Below are 15,479 nucleotides of genomic sequence, written 5' to 3'. Positions count from 1 at the left end.
ACACAAGCTCCCATTACAAAGCCTCCAAAAGAATTCTACAGGATATTTTAATTTCAATGTGCAGTTAATGAGATAATGCATGAGGGGAGCTGTAAGGAAGGTGTATCCTGGTCTGGCTGTCTTTTCTGTACCAAAAGCAAATTCTGTACAGTTGCAATTCAAAAATAAATTTGTATTACTGAATAGTAACCAAAGCAGTGCTTATTTATTCAGAGTAACAACATAGTTCAGCTATAGGAAGGGAGACATGTCAGTGATGATCGTCATGTTGTCAGCCCTGGAGTCAGCATGCGTGATTCCATGGTGAATTCCTGTGGTCATTCCAGCTACTGGTGTGTACAAGCAGGAAGTCCATGACCCTTAAAACGTTCAATTCAAATTTTTCCCTCCCCAGTGTTTGTTTTTAAGGAATTACTAAAAGATTAGACTTTATCCGGGAGAGTTTTGTCATTAACCAGTTTACTTTTACAATGGATACGTTATGGGGTAAGGCTGGTTTGCCAAGAGCAGTAGCTGGCAACGTTGACTTTCTATTAAAGTTAAGGTGTGGTTTTTTCAGGACTATCTAATGATTCAGACATAGTTACTACTTGTATCAGGACAGTGTGTAAACACGGTACTCGGGACCTGGGTGTTTAATGGGTGTCATGCAAGCACATAGAGAGAGAGAGATTTGTGCTCTCATGGTCATGTGTCAGTTGGACCAAACTGTGTTCAAAAGGAAGCTGGCACAAAAAAAGTCATTGGCAAGAATAATATCAGAACTCAGTAAGAGGAGTCCACTTCCAAAGGGGTAAACTGTGAAACAATGAATTGTGCTACTGAACAATATGGCGGTCTGGATGTAGGAGGTGAAAACCAAGACTTCTCAGGCCATTAAGGGGCAAGGGTCTTGCAGCCTAATTTACTCTGAACAGAGAAAGCACTCCTTGCTTTAAGAAGACATTACAGCAGCTGCTAGCCAGCAGGAAGGGCTGGATTCATGAGAGCTGGAGAGGCTTGCGTCAAATCTGTCTGAGATGAGGGACCACCACAATACACAGAGTTGGAGATTCGAAGGGAGAGCAGGAAAAAGATAGAAATTAATTTCTGGAATTTAGTTTAGTGGTTTTTCTTCCAAAAATTAAATTTGCCTCGTTGTCATCTGCCAAGGATGGTTTATACAATGGGGCAGAGAAATGAGCCATACAAATGCTAAGTGATGTTCCAGGCCTGTGAATGGGATATCATGTGTGGATTTTCTCGAATTTTGATGCTGGGATGGTTTCCTTATTGCTCACTTTGTTAAAAACAAACAAAAAGCCAGAGCATATTTCAATGGGCCCAGTGACTTTCTCTTTCTTTTTTTTATAGGATATAAAAGATCCCCTGGCTGAAGTAACCTGTGCAATAAAATCCCCAGAAGCACGCTTTTTTCCTGAGCCGTTCATTCCTGAAGAAGGACCAAAGGATGAAATTCCCAAAGACAGGAAAGTTAAGAGCCCTTTGGTGCCACCATCTCCAGTGTTATCGCAGCCAGTTGCATCACCAGAAGCCATTGCACCTACATCACTAGCAGAGTCTCAGCCATCAGTACCAACACTGGCTTCATCCCCAACATCTGCTCAAATGCCTATTTGTTCCCAGCCTTTGCCTTCTGCCGAAACATCCATTCCATCCCCTGTGGAGCCACCAGTATGTTTCCAACCTGTCCCAGCCTTAACGTCTACTCCTTTAGCCAAACTGGTCCTTAGGGGCCAGCATAGTGAGGTCGAAAAACTGGGGAGCCCTACTACTGCAGAAGAAGCCCTGAAACGGAGTAACCTTGTAGAGGAGTTCTGGATGAAGAGCGCTGAAATCCGGAGGAGCTTAGGACTCACCCCAGTAGACAGAAACAAACGCCCTGAGACAAACTTTACTGTATCTGCCCTTGAGACAACTCCTCTGAAGACTTTTAATAGCGAGAATATTTCAGGGGATGAAAGGATCCATCTTGTGAAACCCCAGCCTGCCCCAAGAAGACAGGGACTGTCCAAGTTGGAAAATGAGCAGATTTCTCTGCTCACTCCAAAATCGCCATCAGAAAAAGAGCTAAAGGGTTCCAGTGAAGTAAGGAGGGATGTATCCAGCAGTTCCGGACTTGGTCTTCAGGAGAGCTCATCTAACATGAGAACTATGGCTAGCCAGAGCTTCAATACTTCTGACTCTACCATGCTTACTCCTCCATCGAGTCCGCCGCCACCACCTCCTCAGGATGAAGAGCCAGCCACTCTGCGTAGAAAGAGGCACCAAGCAGTCTGGCAGAATGAGATCGAAGCCAGGTCACCTCCAACACCAGCATCAACACCTCCTGTGCCCCCACGCCACGAGCCGACCTCTGCTGCCAAAGAGTCAACCCAGTCCAAGAAAGACGACGTGCGGAAATCTTTTGCAGAGAGCGTGGATGAGATTCCTTTTGCTGACGATGTAGAGGACACATATGATGACAGGACAGAGGACTCAAGCCTTCATGAGAAGTTCTTTACACCTCCTACCAGTAGGCCAAGGCCAGAAAAAACACTTCTTTTGCCCTTAGTCAAAGAAAATGGTGGTCCGCCCTCAATGGAAGGAGAAGTTAACCAAAAGAAGAGAGTGATGCCTGAAATTTCTGCAGAAGCCAAGGAGCTCGCTGAAGAAAGAATGAGAGCCAGAGAGAAGTCTGTCAAGAGCAAAGCACTGCGTGATGCCATGGCTAAACAGTTGTGTAAGATGAAAGATATGGAGATGGCTGCAGCTGGCGCCACAAGGGCAAGAAAGGCATCTTCTATGCCCTTGAAGACCAAAGAGTTGTTTTATGACTCTCCAAAGTATTTGGCCTTGAAAATAGCAGAGGGATCCACACTAAAGCATGATGCTACTAGTGACAAGTTCTCTACTCCTGCTGCTGATGTGGCTGGACCTGAAGGGTCTGTCACCTCTTCAGAAGGCTCCAGTGGGAAGAGTAAGAAAAGAACTTCTCTTTTCTCCCCTCGTAAGAACAAAAAGGAGAAGAAATCCAAAAATGACAGCAGGCTTTCCGACAAATCTAGTGGTGGGACAGAGGAAGCGACAAAGCCTAAGTCATTATGGAAGTCTGTTTTCTCTGGGTACAAGAAAGACAAGAAGAAAAAGGCTGATGACAAATCCTGCCCAAGTACTCCCTCAAGTAGTGCCACTGTGGATTCTGGCAGGCACAAAGCTTCTCCGTTGATTACGGCTGCAGGTATAATAGAAGTGCCTCCGCACTGTGTGCTTTTCCTAAGATATCCTTGAAAGGAAGTTGGGCTCCCTTTGTCGTTCGGCTGCCGTGCCGAGTGACGCTGCTCCTCGGTGTCAGACGGGCAGATCAGGATAAGTGTGAGCGACTGGAATTGTAGATTTGCATATTGACATGATTAGTTGATATCCCACCGAAAGAAACGGATCCTTAAATAGAAGCTTCCCTCTTGATATGTACCAGGCACATCTGTTTTCTGCCTTAGACCCATTTGAGAAATCAGCACTGTTTGCTGGAATCAGTTGTTCGTGACATTTTATCTCTGTTGTAAATCTGGTCCTCATCTTTTCCTTGGGTGGTCCGTTCTTTTCCTTTCAACCTGGCTCCATGGATGCTGAAGACTGCAGAGATGCCGTTACTCCGGTGTTCTCAGTGATCTGGCAACTCTTTGCTGATCTCCGAAGTGGGGATTCTGCAGCCTTGTGTAAATCTCTCACGTGCCGTCAGGTGCAGGTGGAGATGTTTAGTGGCCACTTGTGATACAGTAAATAAGTTGGCCATAAACGTGGTAGAAAGTGAACGTGTCGCGGTTCTCCGGCCTTGCACAAAGAGCCAAACCAGTGCCAGCTGCTGTCATCCAAGTGCCGTGTCTATCGTAAGAGCATGGACACATTACGAAGAGAGAATCATGACTGTTGCTTTTAAAAGCATTTGCAGAAAGTCATGTTCTCTTAGAATGAAGCTTCTAACTAATATCGATCATTTTGCAGGGCAGTGCTGCTCTGATCACTCTGTAATCCCAGGAGAAGCAACTGAGACTGGCATGGCGTAACAGGACTAAGTATTTTTGAAGCTCAATCAAACAACTTGTCAACTGAGTTCTGAAATGTTTACAGAAAGAATAGTTACCACTTCTCTAACTTCCCCTTTTTATTCCTGGCTTCTCAGATTTGCAGCTCCGTCAACATCTGAGTTTCTCAGAGGACTCTGACCTCTCCAGTGATGATATCCTGGAACGTTCTTCCCAGAAATCCAGGCGAGAGGTAGGCAGATGGGAAATGCATTTTAGATGGATCTAGCATCGTGCAGATCACAGGCTCAGAGAACCACATCAGAAACTTGGATGATTAATTTTGTTTTTCTTACTGTTTCTTCCGTGGAACAGGCTTTCCTGTAAGTTGGCTCACTGTTCTGCCTAAAACAATTTGGTTTCACTTGGTTTCGCAATTGCAAGATACTCCTCAGTGTTATATGAAGGATCTGTCCCACTGTGACATTATTTTACAGAGAATATCACAGTCAGAGTAGTGAATTTTGTCCCTGTTGTGAGCATGCCAGTGACCTACAGAAAACAGACATTTAATGTCAGAAAAGTGAATTTCACTGGCTCTGGTGCAAAAAGACAACAATAAGATAGTTCTTAATTTTTATAAGGGTCCACTTCTAGGATATTGTTTTACCAGCCTCTTTGATAGATTGAAGTGGTAGAATTCCAAGCAAACTACAGACAGGAATGTACTTTTGCGTACATCAAGAATACAGTCAAGACAGATCATCAACTAAGAGGTAAGCTATAGGCTGCAGTTTTGCAATTCGTGCAGGTTCGCTTATTTTTTGCTGGGAGAAGAGAATGTGTACAGTCTGAATTAGTACCTTCTCTTTTTGGAGAAGACATGAGCCATCAGCTGTTGCTTCCATTTTGACTCAGTTTTCTTTGAGGACTTCTTGGTAGTTGCTGAGTATTTCCCTATGTCTGTGTGTGAAGGTAACAACCATGAAGCTGAAATACCTAGTAGTGAGCCCCTGTGAAATCCCAGTATGTATATAGGGGTTGGTCTTAGCCTGATGTTCTCATTCCGGCGTGGTCTGATATGAACTCGGCTTCTTCTGAGAGCTGTTTCTTGTTCCTGACCAACCTTCCCCAGCTAGTCCTATAATGTCACATTGTAAGACAGATCAACAGCTTTCTAGCCAAAATAGTTTCACTTTAAACAGTGCTTTAAGGAAGTTATTGAGGAGGAAAGAGGAGACACCAGTGGGTCTCCATAAAAGCCCGGAGAAAAAAATACATTTAGTTTATTTGCACATATTTATGTTTGGAAAGTATATAATGAGAGCCAAATGCTGAAGTTAGTTGCTTTTAAGCTCTTTATTTCAATTTTAGGATGGCACTATCAATGCAAAAATAAGTGAAAAACGTGAGGAACTGCTCAATCACAGTAATGAGGAGGAGCCCTTCTTTCATTCCTGAGAGCTTCTAAGCTCTGCTAGACAGAATTTGGAGGAATAAGTAGAGATTTCATAGACCCCACAGAACACTAAGGCCCTTCTGGTCCTGAAGAATGAAAAAAGTGTTCTCCCTCTCCCTTCCTGGCGGTGCCTGGTTCACCTGTTAGAAGGACCTAGGAAGGAGAACATCTGAGAGGGTAGTGTCACAGGCACGGTGCTCTGTGCCTCCTGTCTCAAACCTGTCATCCAGTGTGCACAAACCAGTCTGACATGGCAGGATCTAGTTGATACTTGGCCCCAACGGCAAAGGTATGGAAGTACCAGGAATTGAAATGTCACAGGAAATGCTTTGTATGTCTGTATAGAGGAATAAATTAGAAAAACTGATGAATTTAAGGCTGGTGGAAGGAGTTGATGAAGTAAGTAGAAATTTTCTGTATTTACTTACCTGTCTCTTAATCTCTCTCCTTTAGTTGATCTAGATCTCTTCTAAAAGGAAGATTGTTTTGGTTTTATTTTATTCCCTTTTTTCTCTCCTCCTTCCATTCTTCCTTGCATGCCCTCAAGGCATTTCATGAGAAATTCTGCATTTTCCAAGAGATGCAGAAGAATGAGGTACCTGTGACTAGCAGAAGACAGATGTGCAGTACAGGGGGTTCAGATAAGAGTTGCAGAGTTACTGCTCTGCCTTGTAAGCTCCTTCAGGAGGAAGCAGGGCTTCAGCAAGGTCTGTACTGGTTTTCAGACTTTGGCATGCCTTGTTGGTCACTTTTTTTTCTTTGCTGAGCTATGTTGGTTTTTGCAGACAAAAAGATCTCCTGACTCAGCGTTGAGGGGGATAGGTGACAGTGGCAGACATCTGGAATCCTAATACTGAAAATATCTCACCAGCTCTGCCAAGGGCATGGTGGTGGTGTCTCATTTTCTCCCGTTTGCCGTTGCTGAAATGTCTGCCTGTTCTATAAAGAGTTTTCAGAATGAATTTATTTAGAGGAAACGAATCCGAGAACTCCACTTCCCTGGTTTCACTGTGTCCTGTCTAAGGATGTAGGACATGCGTGGAGACACTGGAATGCCCTGCTTTCCAAAGAAATGTAACTGAACTTGGAGACTGACAAAACTGGGTTTGTACTGATTCGGGGTGGAGGTTATATTTTTTTTAAGTTACAACCAACCTGCTACTTATTATGGGTAGGATTTGGCTTCCTGTATGCCACAGAACTTTTATGTGAACCCCTTTTCTAAACTGAAATTCTGCTTGTGCTGCTTTTTTTTGGTAATCGTAGTGAGCTTGCCTCCCAGACAGCTTGCTCTGTTCAGCTTGTTCCCTGCGATCAGCCGTGAATTCATTCCGTGTTGTTTAATGTAGTGTCGTTCAAGAGAAAAATCTTGTAAAGAATTCCTGATGCAAGTGCCCCGTGGGTCTCACGTTTATAGGTGTGTGTCATTGTGTGTTTGTCCTTGGTGTACAGTTGTGGTGGTGTGCTCAGACGTGCCTTTTACTGCCGCAGGTAGCTGGCTTTTTCCCGAAGTTTGCATAAGTGTCGGAGTCGTTCTGTGGCTTTTCATTCGTGACTGTGTTTAGTTAATTGAATGTGAAAATGCAAAATGCTGCCTGTTGGCCCAGAACGGCACAATGCTCTCTGTAAGTCATGACACAAGGGAAATTCACCTCCCTTAGAAACCCCAAGTAGTTTACTTGCCTTGTTTTCGGGTACAGGCTAACATAGAATGTCCTTGGATGGAGAAGGTAGTGATTTTTTTCCTCCTTGACCCCTCCTTTTATCCTCAATTTTTTTTTTCCTTCCTCCTTTTATCCTCAGTCTTTTTTCCTCCTCATTTCATCCCTGATTTTTTTCCTCCTCCTTTTCCCTCTTCCTTTTAGCCTCCATTTTCCTCCTCCTTTTATCCTTGATTTTTTTCTGTCTTTTTATCCTCAATTTTTTCCTCCTCCTTTTATCCTCAACGATTTTTTTTTTCCCCTCCTCCTTTTTGCTCTTCCTTTTATCCTCGATTTTTTTTTTTTTGTTCCTCCTGTTGGCTTCTCCTAATTTTACCTCTTCAGGCTCTCTAGAGGCTCTTTTTAGACAGGAAGATTCCATTACTATAGGACACATAACCCACTCTGAGCCCATCTGGTGTTTCTCTTGTCACAAAGCAGTGAGGAAGATTTATAATGTTAGTTAAATGCAGATGATCATTTCTATGAAGTAGAGATAATTTAAAAACATGAAATAAACACAACTCCTAGGAGAGGGTGTAAGTTAGATTGTAAATGTAGAGTTGTATGACAGAGTAATTATATGGTTGGCTGAGCCAATTCAGACCAAACATTGCCCAGCATAAGCCGTTATTCCGAATCCTAAGCCAAAATTTTGTATGGGTATGTATGCGTACTTACTCAGTGGACATTAAAACCATAGGTAGATAAAGGCCAAATTATTCCTCTAGAAAAAGATATTTCCAAGTTGACCATGTCTTCAAAGAGCCTGCCAAAGCTAATTGCCTTCAGGAGAGTGCTAGAACCTTGATTTCGCAGACAGAAGTTCCATTGTGCTTCATCCGTCTGGGTCGCGTTCAGCATTTGCACAATTTTATGTTTAATTTAAAAACAGCTTTGTTTTATTACTGTGCACCTGTTTTCAATGTTGAACTGATTTTGCTTCATTTTGTATGTTTGTTTTATTTTTTTTTTCCCTTTACCATTCCCCCTTTAAAGTCGATTTATGTACCACACGCCTTGGCATTCAAGAGATCATACTCGTCAAAGGTAGTGTCTCCATTCCCACTAGTTGGCCGTTGTTGTGTTGCATGTCCCTGTATTAACCCATGGAATCCATAGCTCCCCATCACATGTGCACTAACATCACAAACCTTCACTGTGCATGCGTGAGATGTTAGCAGACACGGGCAGCAAATTCCCTGTAGAGGTTGTCCACCAAAAAGCTCCAGTTAAGCTCCAGTTTGTCTGCCTGCATGCGATTATCGGCGCGCAGCAGCGCGCTACCGTACGGAGCGATGCGGATCATCTCTGAGTTTCAGAACAAATTGGGTTTTGAGGCAATTAAATATGTATGCCTCTTCTTTTTTTAATACTTAGAATTGGAGTTCAAGTGAATCGTCACACTTGTAATCAGCATCCTTCAAAATCACTGAAATCTCAGTAAATCTCTGTGAAGCTAAAATTGAGACAGAAGTTGCGTTTCTGTTTCCGGATTGTTGCTGCTTTCTGAAATTCTTGTTAATCTGTCTTCACAGTCACAACAGTGTTACAAGGGATAGGAAAGTCACACCCCCTATCACTTCACCTTCTGATTTAGGGTTGTGGATTTTGTGTTTTTCTAGTCCACTGAGAAAAATAAACCAGAGGTAGACTGACCCATTGGGCAGTACAATAACTAGAGAAAGCAAATTTCAGAGTGGTCCATCTTAATATGTTGTCCTTAAAGTTAACTGTCCATGGAGAAGATATCTTTCCAGAAGTGGAAGACATCCGTTTATAACTGTCTCTTAAAGCTTTGTATGTGCGAAGAGAGTTCTCTTCTTCACTGTAGTTCCCTTAATGCAGTTGTGAAGTTTCTTTAACACTCTTAAAAATCATAGAATCATAGAGTGGTTTGGGTTGGAAGGGACCTCAAAGATCATCCAGTTCCAACCCCCCTGCCATGGGCAGGGACACCCTCCACTACACGGGGTTGCTCAAAGCCTCATCCAACCTGGCCTTGAACACTTCCAGGGATGGGGCAGCCACAACTTCTCTGGGCAACCTGTGCCAGTGCCTCAACACCCTCTGAGGGAAAAATTTCTTCCTTAGATCTAATCTCCCCTCTTTCACTTTAAAGCCATTGCCCCTTGTCCTGTCACTACACACCCGTGTCCACAGCCCCTCTCCAGCTTTCCTGTAGGCCCCCTTTAAGTACTGGAAGGCTGTTATAAGATCACCCCGGAGCCTTCTCTTCTCCAGGCTGAACAGCCCCAACTCTCTCAGCCTGTCTTCATAGCAGAGGTGCTCCAGCCTTCGCATCATCTCCGTGGCCTCCTCTGAACTTGCTCCAACAGCTCCGTGTCCTTCTTGTGTTGGGGGCCCCAGAGCTGAACAGAGCACTGCAGGTGGGATCTCACGATAGCAGAGCAGAGGGGCAGAATCCCCTCCCTCGCCCTGCTGCCCACGCTGCTTTGGATGCAGCCCAGGACACGGTTGGCTTTCTGGGCTGCCAGCGCATGGTGCCGGCTCGTGTTGAGCTTGTCATCCACCAGCACTCCCAAGTCCTTCTCCTCAGGCTGCTCTCAATCCATTCTCCGCCCAGCCTGTCCTTGTGCTTGGGATTGTCCCGACCCACGTGCAGAATCTCGCACTTGGCCTTGTTGAACTTCATGAGGTTTGCACGGGCCTGCTTCTGAAGCCTGTCGAGGTCCCTCTGGATGGCATCCCTTCCCTCCAGTGTGTCCACCACACCACACAGTTGGTGTCACCAGCGAATGTGCTGAGGGTGCACTCGATCCCACTGCCCTTGTTGCCAACAATGATTTTAAACAGAACCAGCCCCAGTACTGACCCCTGAGGAACACCACTCGTCACTGGCCTCCCCTTGGACATCGAGCTGTTGACCCCAACTCTTTGAGTGCAACCATCCAGCCAATTCCTTATCCACCGAGTGGTCCATCCGTCAAATCCATACCTCTCCAATTTAGAGATAAGGATGTCATGTGGGACAATTTCAAATGCTTTGCACAAGTCCAGGTAGATGATGTCACTTGCTCTTCCTTTATCCACCAATGCTGTAACTTCATCATAGAAAGCCACCAAACTTGTGCCACCAAAATGTATGAGAGCAAGCCCTCCTAGACTACAATACAACGACTAGCATACCTGATAAGATACTGAACTCCATTTCAGTAGTGTTAAAAAGACTTATTTATTTTTAAACTAGTCTCACTAAGAGAAAAGAAGAGGGAGAAATACCTTTCTGTTTCTATAAACATAACTCTTCTCCTTTCAGATGGCTTCTGGTGTTGTAATATTCTAGTTTTAGTTTAGGGTTTGTTTGCTCTGTTTTACACTAGCCAGTTTTGTGGATTTGCTCTTGAGATGGGATTTCCCATCTCACACCAGAATGTCGTTCTGCTTTCAAATATATTTTTGCCTTCTTGAATCATTTAAAAGTTGCACAAATTTATACAGGTAGTCATTACCAGTATAACTCCCAACTATGGATGTTCTTGCTACAGAATAAAATAGGGAGAGGGGCATACCAATACAACTAGACTAGTCTGTAATCGTTTCTTAGCCTATACTGCTCTAGCCGTTCATGTAGACATCTCTTTACCCTCTTTTAAAATGAAATCAAGATGACCTCTATATGGTACTCATTGGTTTAACTAAATCCATTCGGCTAGATCTATGGAGAAACAGAATAAAAATTGATTTGATCTCTGGGGAGAGATTCCATACAGCAGAGGAAGACAGGGGTGGGACATTTTATAAAATCACAGCTTTGCAGTTGGCTTATATTCTTCTTCACTCCTGATTTGACCGTGAAATTGTTGCTCACTGCACTGTGAACACCTTTGCCTACAGAAGCTTGACTTTTGACACAGCCATGGCAAAGACAGAACACCTCACTTCTGACATTTTTGGAAGAGAAAAATGGTCATCCCTCCCCCCATGCCTCTGAGCATGCAAATAAAATCTGCTCCTGTTTTTCCTTCCTTCAGAGAGCCTACACAGAAGAGGAACTGAATGCCAAGCTGACCCGGCGAGTACAGAAAGCTGCCCGTAGACAAGCCAAGCAAGAGGAGCTAAAGAGGTTACACAGAGCTCAGGTAGTGTCTCACAATCTTCTTGTCAGGGCAGACAATGAACTCTGCGTGAAAGCACCGCGATCCTGACATTCTTCTGAGCGTGGCCAAGAGAATCCAGAGGTGGAACTTTCGTCTGTTTCTACGTGATTGTCCCTTCTCCTACTTACTCCCTCTTTCAAATTTGATGTCATGTCACAGACATGGGAAGAATGACTGAAACCTATTGTGATAGTTTTACAGTGAGAAAAATAATGATCATATCACCTTTCTAGCTGGAGCTGAGTGAAGCATCGTGCACTGAATGGAACAGGGATAGTCAGCCTGTGAAGCCGCACCTATCATTGCTTTGCTAGATTATACTACTGGGTGAAGCGTTGCCAAATTAACCTTTAATTGCCAAAGAATCTTTTGGAAAACTGTTGGCGTCATCTATAGGTGATGGGATTTGTTTAAGACTTGAGGTCGAGGCTTAGGTGACTGAATAGCATCACCTTTCACTTCAGCGTTTAGGAAGGTGATTGGAGTTCTACAATTAAGTGGGCAATCAAGGTGTTTGCAAAATTAAGGCGTAGGATGCAAGGGAGTGGGGAGGATGTCGTCACTGGAGGAACTGTGATGCTAGCTTTTGAAGCAGTGTATTGTTGAATGCAAATACTTGTTTTTGAAAAGGAATGTTTGACTGAAGTCACTTAGTTGTGGATGTGTGCTGCAGCCAGAGCAGGAGAATTGCTGTTGGTGAGGTTCTGCTCCCTTCTTCTCTGAACAGATCATCCAGCGGCAGCTTGAACAAGTGGAAGAAAAGCAGAGGCAACTCGAGGAGAGAGGGGTTGCTGTGGAGAAAGCCCTTCGAGGAGAAGCAGGTATCCATCAGAATTTGGTTTGCTTTTCAATGTTTTCTTATCAAGTGCTTGTGCAGTAGTGTGTAGCTGCTTGGATTTTAGAGGCAATTGGACCATTAGTTCCTAGAAATAGTCCAATGTGAACCCATTCTCCCTTTTCTACTATCTTTTGAGGCCTGTGCTGTGTCCTGTTTTCTTCTAATTCTGGGACTTCCCTATGGCAGAGACTCACTTTGCTTGTCTTTTCTTGAGGCTTAGGAGATAACCCTCCAACTATTAATAACGGCTGACTGACTGGTTCTGCGTGTAACTGGATATTGCAGGTAGAAAATCGCAGGGGTTTCCTAGCTGCAATTCTCATAAAGCTGTCACAGTAAGAGAACCTGTTTGTATCTTAAGGATGTAGTTGTGGAATTGTATGTACTTTCCTCTGTTGTGTTGGATTATCAAGGTAGTGTCCTTACAAGGGACCATCACAGAACATCTTCCTCCCTGCACAGCCCAGCACACTGGCTACTTCCAAGAAAGTTGTGCAGAGCAGAAATGCACACGTGTACTGAAAGGTATCCATGTCAAGCTGTTAAAGTAATGTTATGTGTGCTTGAAATTAAATTAAAGGAGTATCATCTGATCTGGCAGAGCATATGAGTGAAGGAGTGCTTGGTTCAGATGATGCTGATAGTAATATAAAGATTTGGAAAAAAGAACCCTCAATTGCAAGGAGTCAGATATCCAACGGGCAAACGCAGCGTGCGTGTACCCGACAGATCACGTACCTGATTACAAGGATCAGGGAATCAGAAATGATAAGAGTGTTGGAAAATGGAACAGGTGTTCGGAAGACGTTTGAGCTTGTTGCTTGGATTGAGGAGCAACTGCTATACCTGTGAAGATGGAACTTGATTAAGCAGTGAAGGTTCACCGGAAGAAAAGTCCATTGTGACTTGCTGACAATTTCTGCTCGGCCAGGATGCGGTGTGTTGGATGCTCCGTAAGGGCATGCCGAGGCAGCAGGACGGAGTGGTTACCAAAGCAAATAGGTGCTCCAAGTGCAGAGAGCAATCTTGAGGACGTTGATGGTATTGTGCTCTGACTGGTTTTTTTCATTTGTGGGTTCAAAAAACAGCCTTGTGCAAAAACTCTGTCTCTGTGGTGGTGCCTCCTTCCTTACGCTGCGTATTTCTGTTCTCTCGCCTCCCAGTTTCTGCACTTACTAAACCCACCTCTCTTATTTCTGATTGTTCTTTTTCTCCTTTTCATCTGGAAGTCCATCTTGATTACTCAGCTGCTAAATGACTTTCACGTAAGACGTGTCAGCACAAGTGGGAAATCTTAGCAGCTGAGAGAACGTTCTTGAGAAAAAGTTCTCTCATTGAAGAATGACAGAAGAATGCCTAAAAAAAATGTTCAGAGAGGGCAGAACATGACCAAGAGTTAGAATTGGTATTTTATATGGAAGACTGCAGAATTAAACCCTTGTATAACTAACCTCTCGCTCCCAGCACTCCCAGATAGAAGCAGTCTTAGATGAGCTTGTATATTTGTGAATTTCCTAGCAGAATTATGAAATTGTAGGTCGCTCTTTGCAAAATAAATCTCTTTCCTTCAGGAAGTCGCTAGGGTATGGTTTACTCTTGGAGCATGTTTCTGTCAACAGATCATGCATTATGGTTACAGAAGCTTAACTCTGTCATAAAGAATTCACCAACCTCAAGTCTTCCAGTTATTCCATGAGATTACCAAGAAATGCATTCTGTTGGGGGGAAAAAATAAAAGCATGTTCTAGCCTGTGTTGACTGAAACACAAGATAATAAATTAATTCCATCCTTCACCTCTCTAGCTGTGCTCGCATGGAGATTTTACATCTGCTTGCAATAAAATAACTGAATTTCTTCTTAATTTTTTTTTAAGTCTGAGACATCAAACTCCGTAAGTACAAAGAATTCCTGCCTCCAATAGCCGTTATTTTTTCGGGAAGGCAGTATGATTTTCTTGTCATCGTTGCTGAAGATACTGACCTAACAGTGACCACTGCTTTCAGCAAGTACCATTGTGTAGAGGCGTGGAGTCACACTTCTGTCTCTGATTTTTCTCCCCTGATGAAACCACGTAAACAGAAGTTAAGAAAGGGAAGGGCAGTGTATAAAGTGGTGTCATTATCTGGGGAAAAAAAAAAAAAAAAATCTCATTTCTTTTAATAAGCTTATAGAACAGGAAGAAATGGGGGAGGGTGGGAGGCATGCCTCCTGTGCACGTAGCCTGTCCACATAAAAAGAGAAGGGTTGCAATGAGGATCGAAGTAAGGGCTGCCCCAGTATTATTATTAATAATAATTTACCAGTAATACTGGTTAATACAGCAAGCAGTATTAACTGTTCTAGGAGAACATATTAGGCTCTGTAACGAGTGGGTTATTCGGGTCCTCTCTCTGTAGGGAAAGAGCAAAGAACTCACTGACTTTAGGCATCTAAATATGAAGTTTTAGATAGTATTAGTAGTAGTTTCCTACTACTAGATACTTGAAAATCCTGACAGAAGAAAGAGAATTCTGTGTTTTGCACTAATTCTTTTCTTTTTCTATTGTAGAAAAAGATAGACAAGTGCATCTGCACTGCTTCTCTATGTCATCTATCATCTTTTAGCATGTTGCCTGTTAGCCATCTTTCCTCTCTGAAGAATTTCAAATGTTGCTTTTGTAGAGGTCTTCCATTAACTTTAATTGCTCAGATCTCTGACCTCTGGACCTCTTTGCATTTATAGAAAAAAGTGTTTCTCAGTTGGACTGGTAAGAACAAAACCCAATACTATAGGTAAGAATTTGTTTACATAGAACAATTTTGCTTCTAATTTCCATCTGTTTTGCATCATCCTTAATATGTTCTTGCCAAGTGACTTAAACTGAGAAGACTGTCTTCCTGAGAGATTACGGTTAATTTTGATCCTAGCAATAGGTACAGACAGCTCAATACTCTTTCCAGGAATTTCACTCATTATCTGATGGTTGTCAAGTTGGAATATTTATATGATGATACTAGCTGCTGAACTAACCAGACTCAGAAACGTTTTGGAGGTCATTGTTGACTTTAATTTTGACAAAATAATTGCACCTTCTTGCCTACCTCCTTGTCTCTTCCTTTATTGAATTGGCTGAGCCTCGGGCAAGGCACAGTTTGGCTTTTATTCTTTTAAAAGCTGAATGCTCAAGCTAACGTTTAGTTTCTGAATCAGAAAATGATCTCACACCCTACGGTTATTTAATTGCCTTAATATGTTCTAATTGCCTTAATATGCTCTCTGTGATTATCTTTGAAAATCTCAGCCTTTGATAGTTGCATTCATAGCCAGAATGAATGGTTTGGAATGTAAGCTCCACTTCAGGTGGCAAGTTTGTCAT

At 43.2% G+C, this 15,479-nt stretch overlaps 1 protein-coding gene across 1 annotated transcript in view; it reads left to right on the top strand.

Moving 5' to 3' along the window:
• MICAL3 (microtubule associated monooxygenase, calponin and LIM domain containing 3) overlaps nucleotides 1–15,479 on the top strand; it is a 165,082-nt gene that overhangs the window by 128,916 nt on the left and 20,687 nt on the right. Inside the window, exons 34-39 of the mRNA XM_086609661.1 lie at nucleotides 1,354–3,220; nucleotides 4,163–4,257; nucleotides 6,011–6,058; nucleotides 8,163–8,213; nucleotides 11,159–11,266; nucleotides 12,012–12,105. Coding sequence (XP_086465787.1) covers nucleotides 1,354–3,220; nucleotides 4,163–4,257; nucleotides 6,011–6,058; nucleotides 8,163–8,213; nucleotides 11,159–11,266; nucleotides 12,012–12,105 — 2,263 coding nt within the window. The remainder of the gene's footprint in view (nucleotides 1–1,353; nucleotides 3,221–4,162; nucleotides 4,258–6,010; nucleotides 6,059–8,162; nucleotides 8,214–11,158; nucleotides 11,267–12,011; nucleotides 12,106–15,479) is intronic.

This window comes from Tauraco erythrolophus, chromosome 4, assembly GCF_009769465.1.
Source record: "Tauraco erythrolophus isolate bTauEry1 chromosome 4, bTauEry1.pri, whole genome shotgun sequence".
Taxonomy (NCBI): Eukaryota; Metazoa; Chordata; class Aves; order Musophagiformes; family Musophagidae; genus Tauraco; species Tauraco erythrolophus.
Note: the sequence above shows the minus strand (reverse complement) of the source record. Positions and strands in the feature narration are given on the sequence as shown.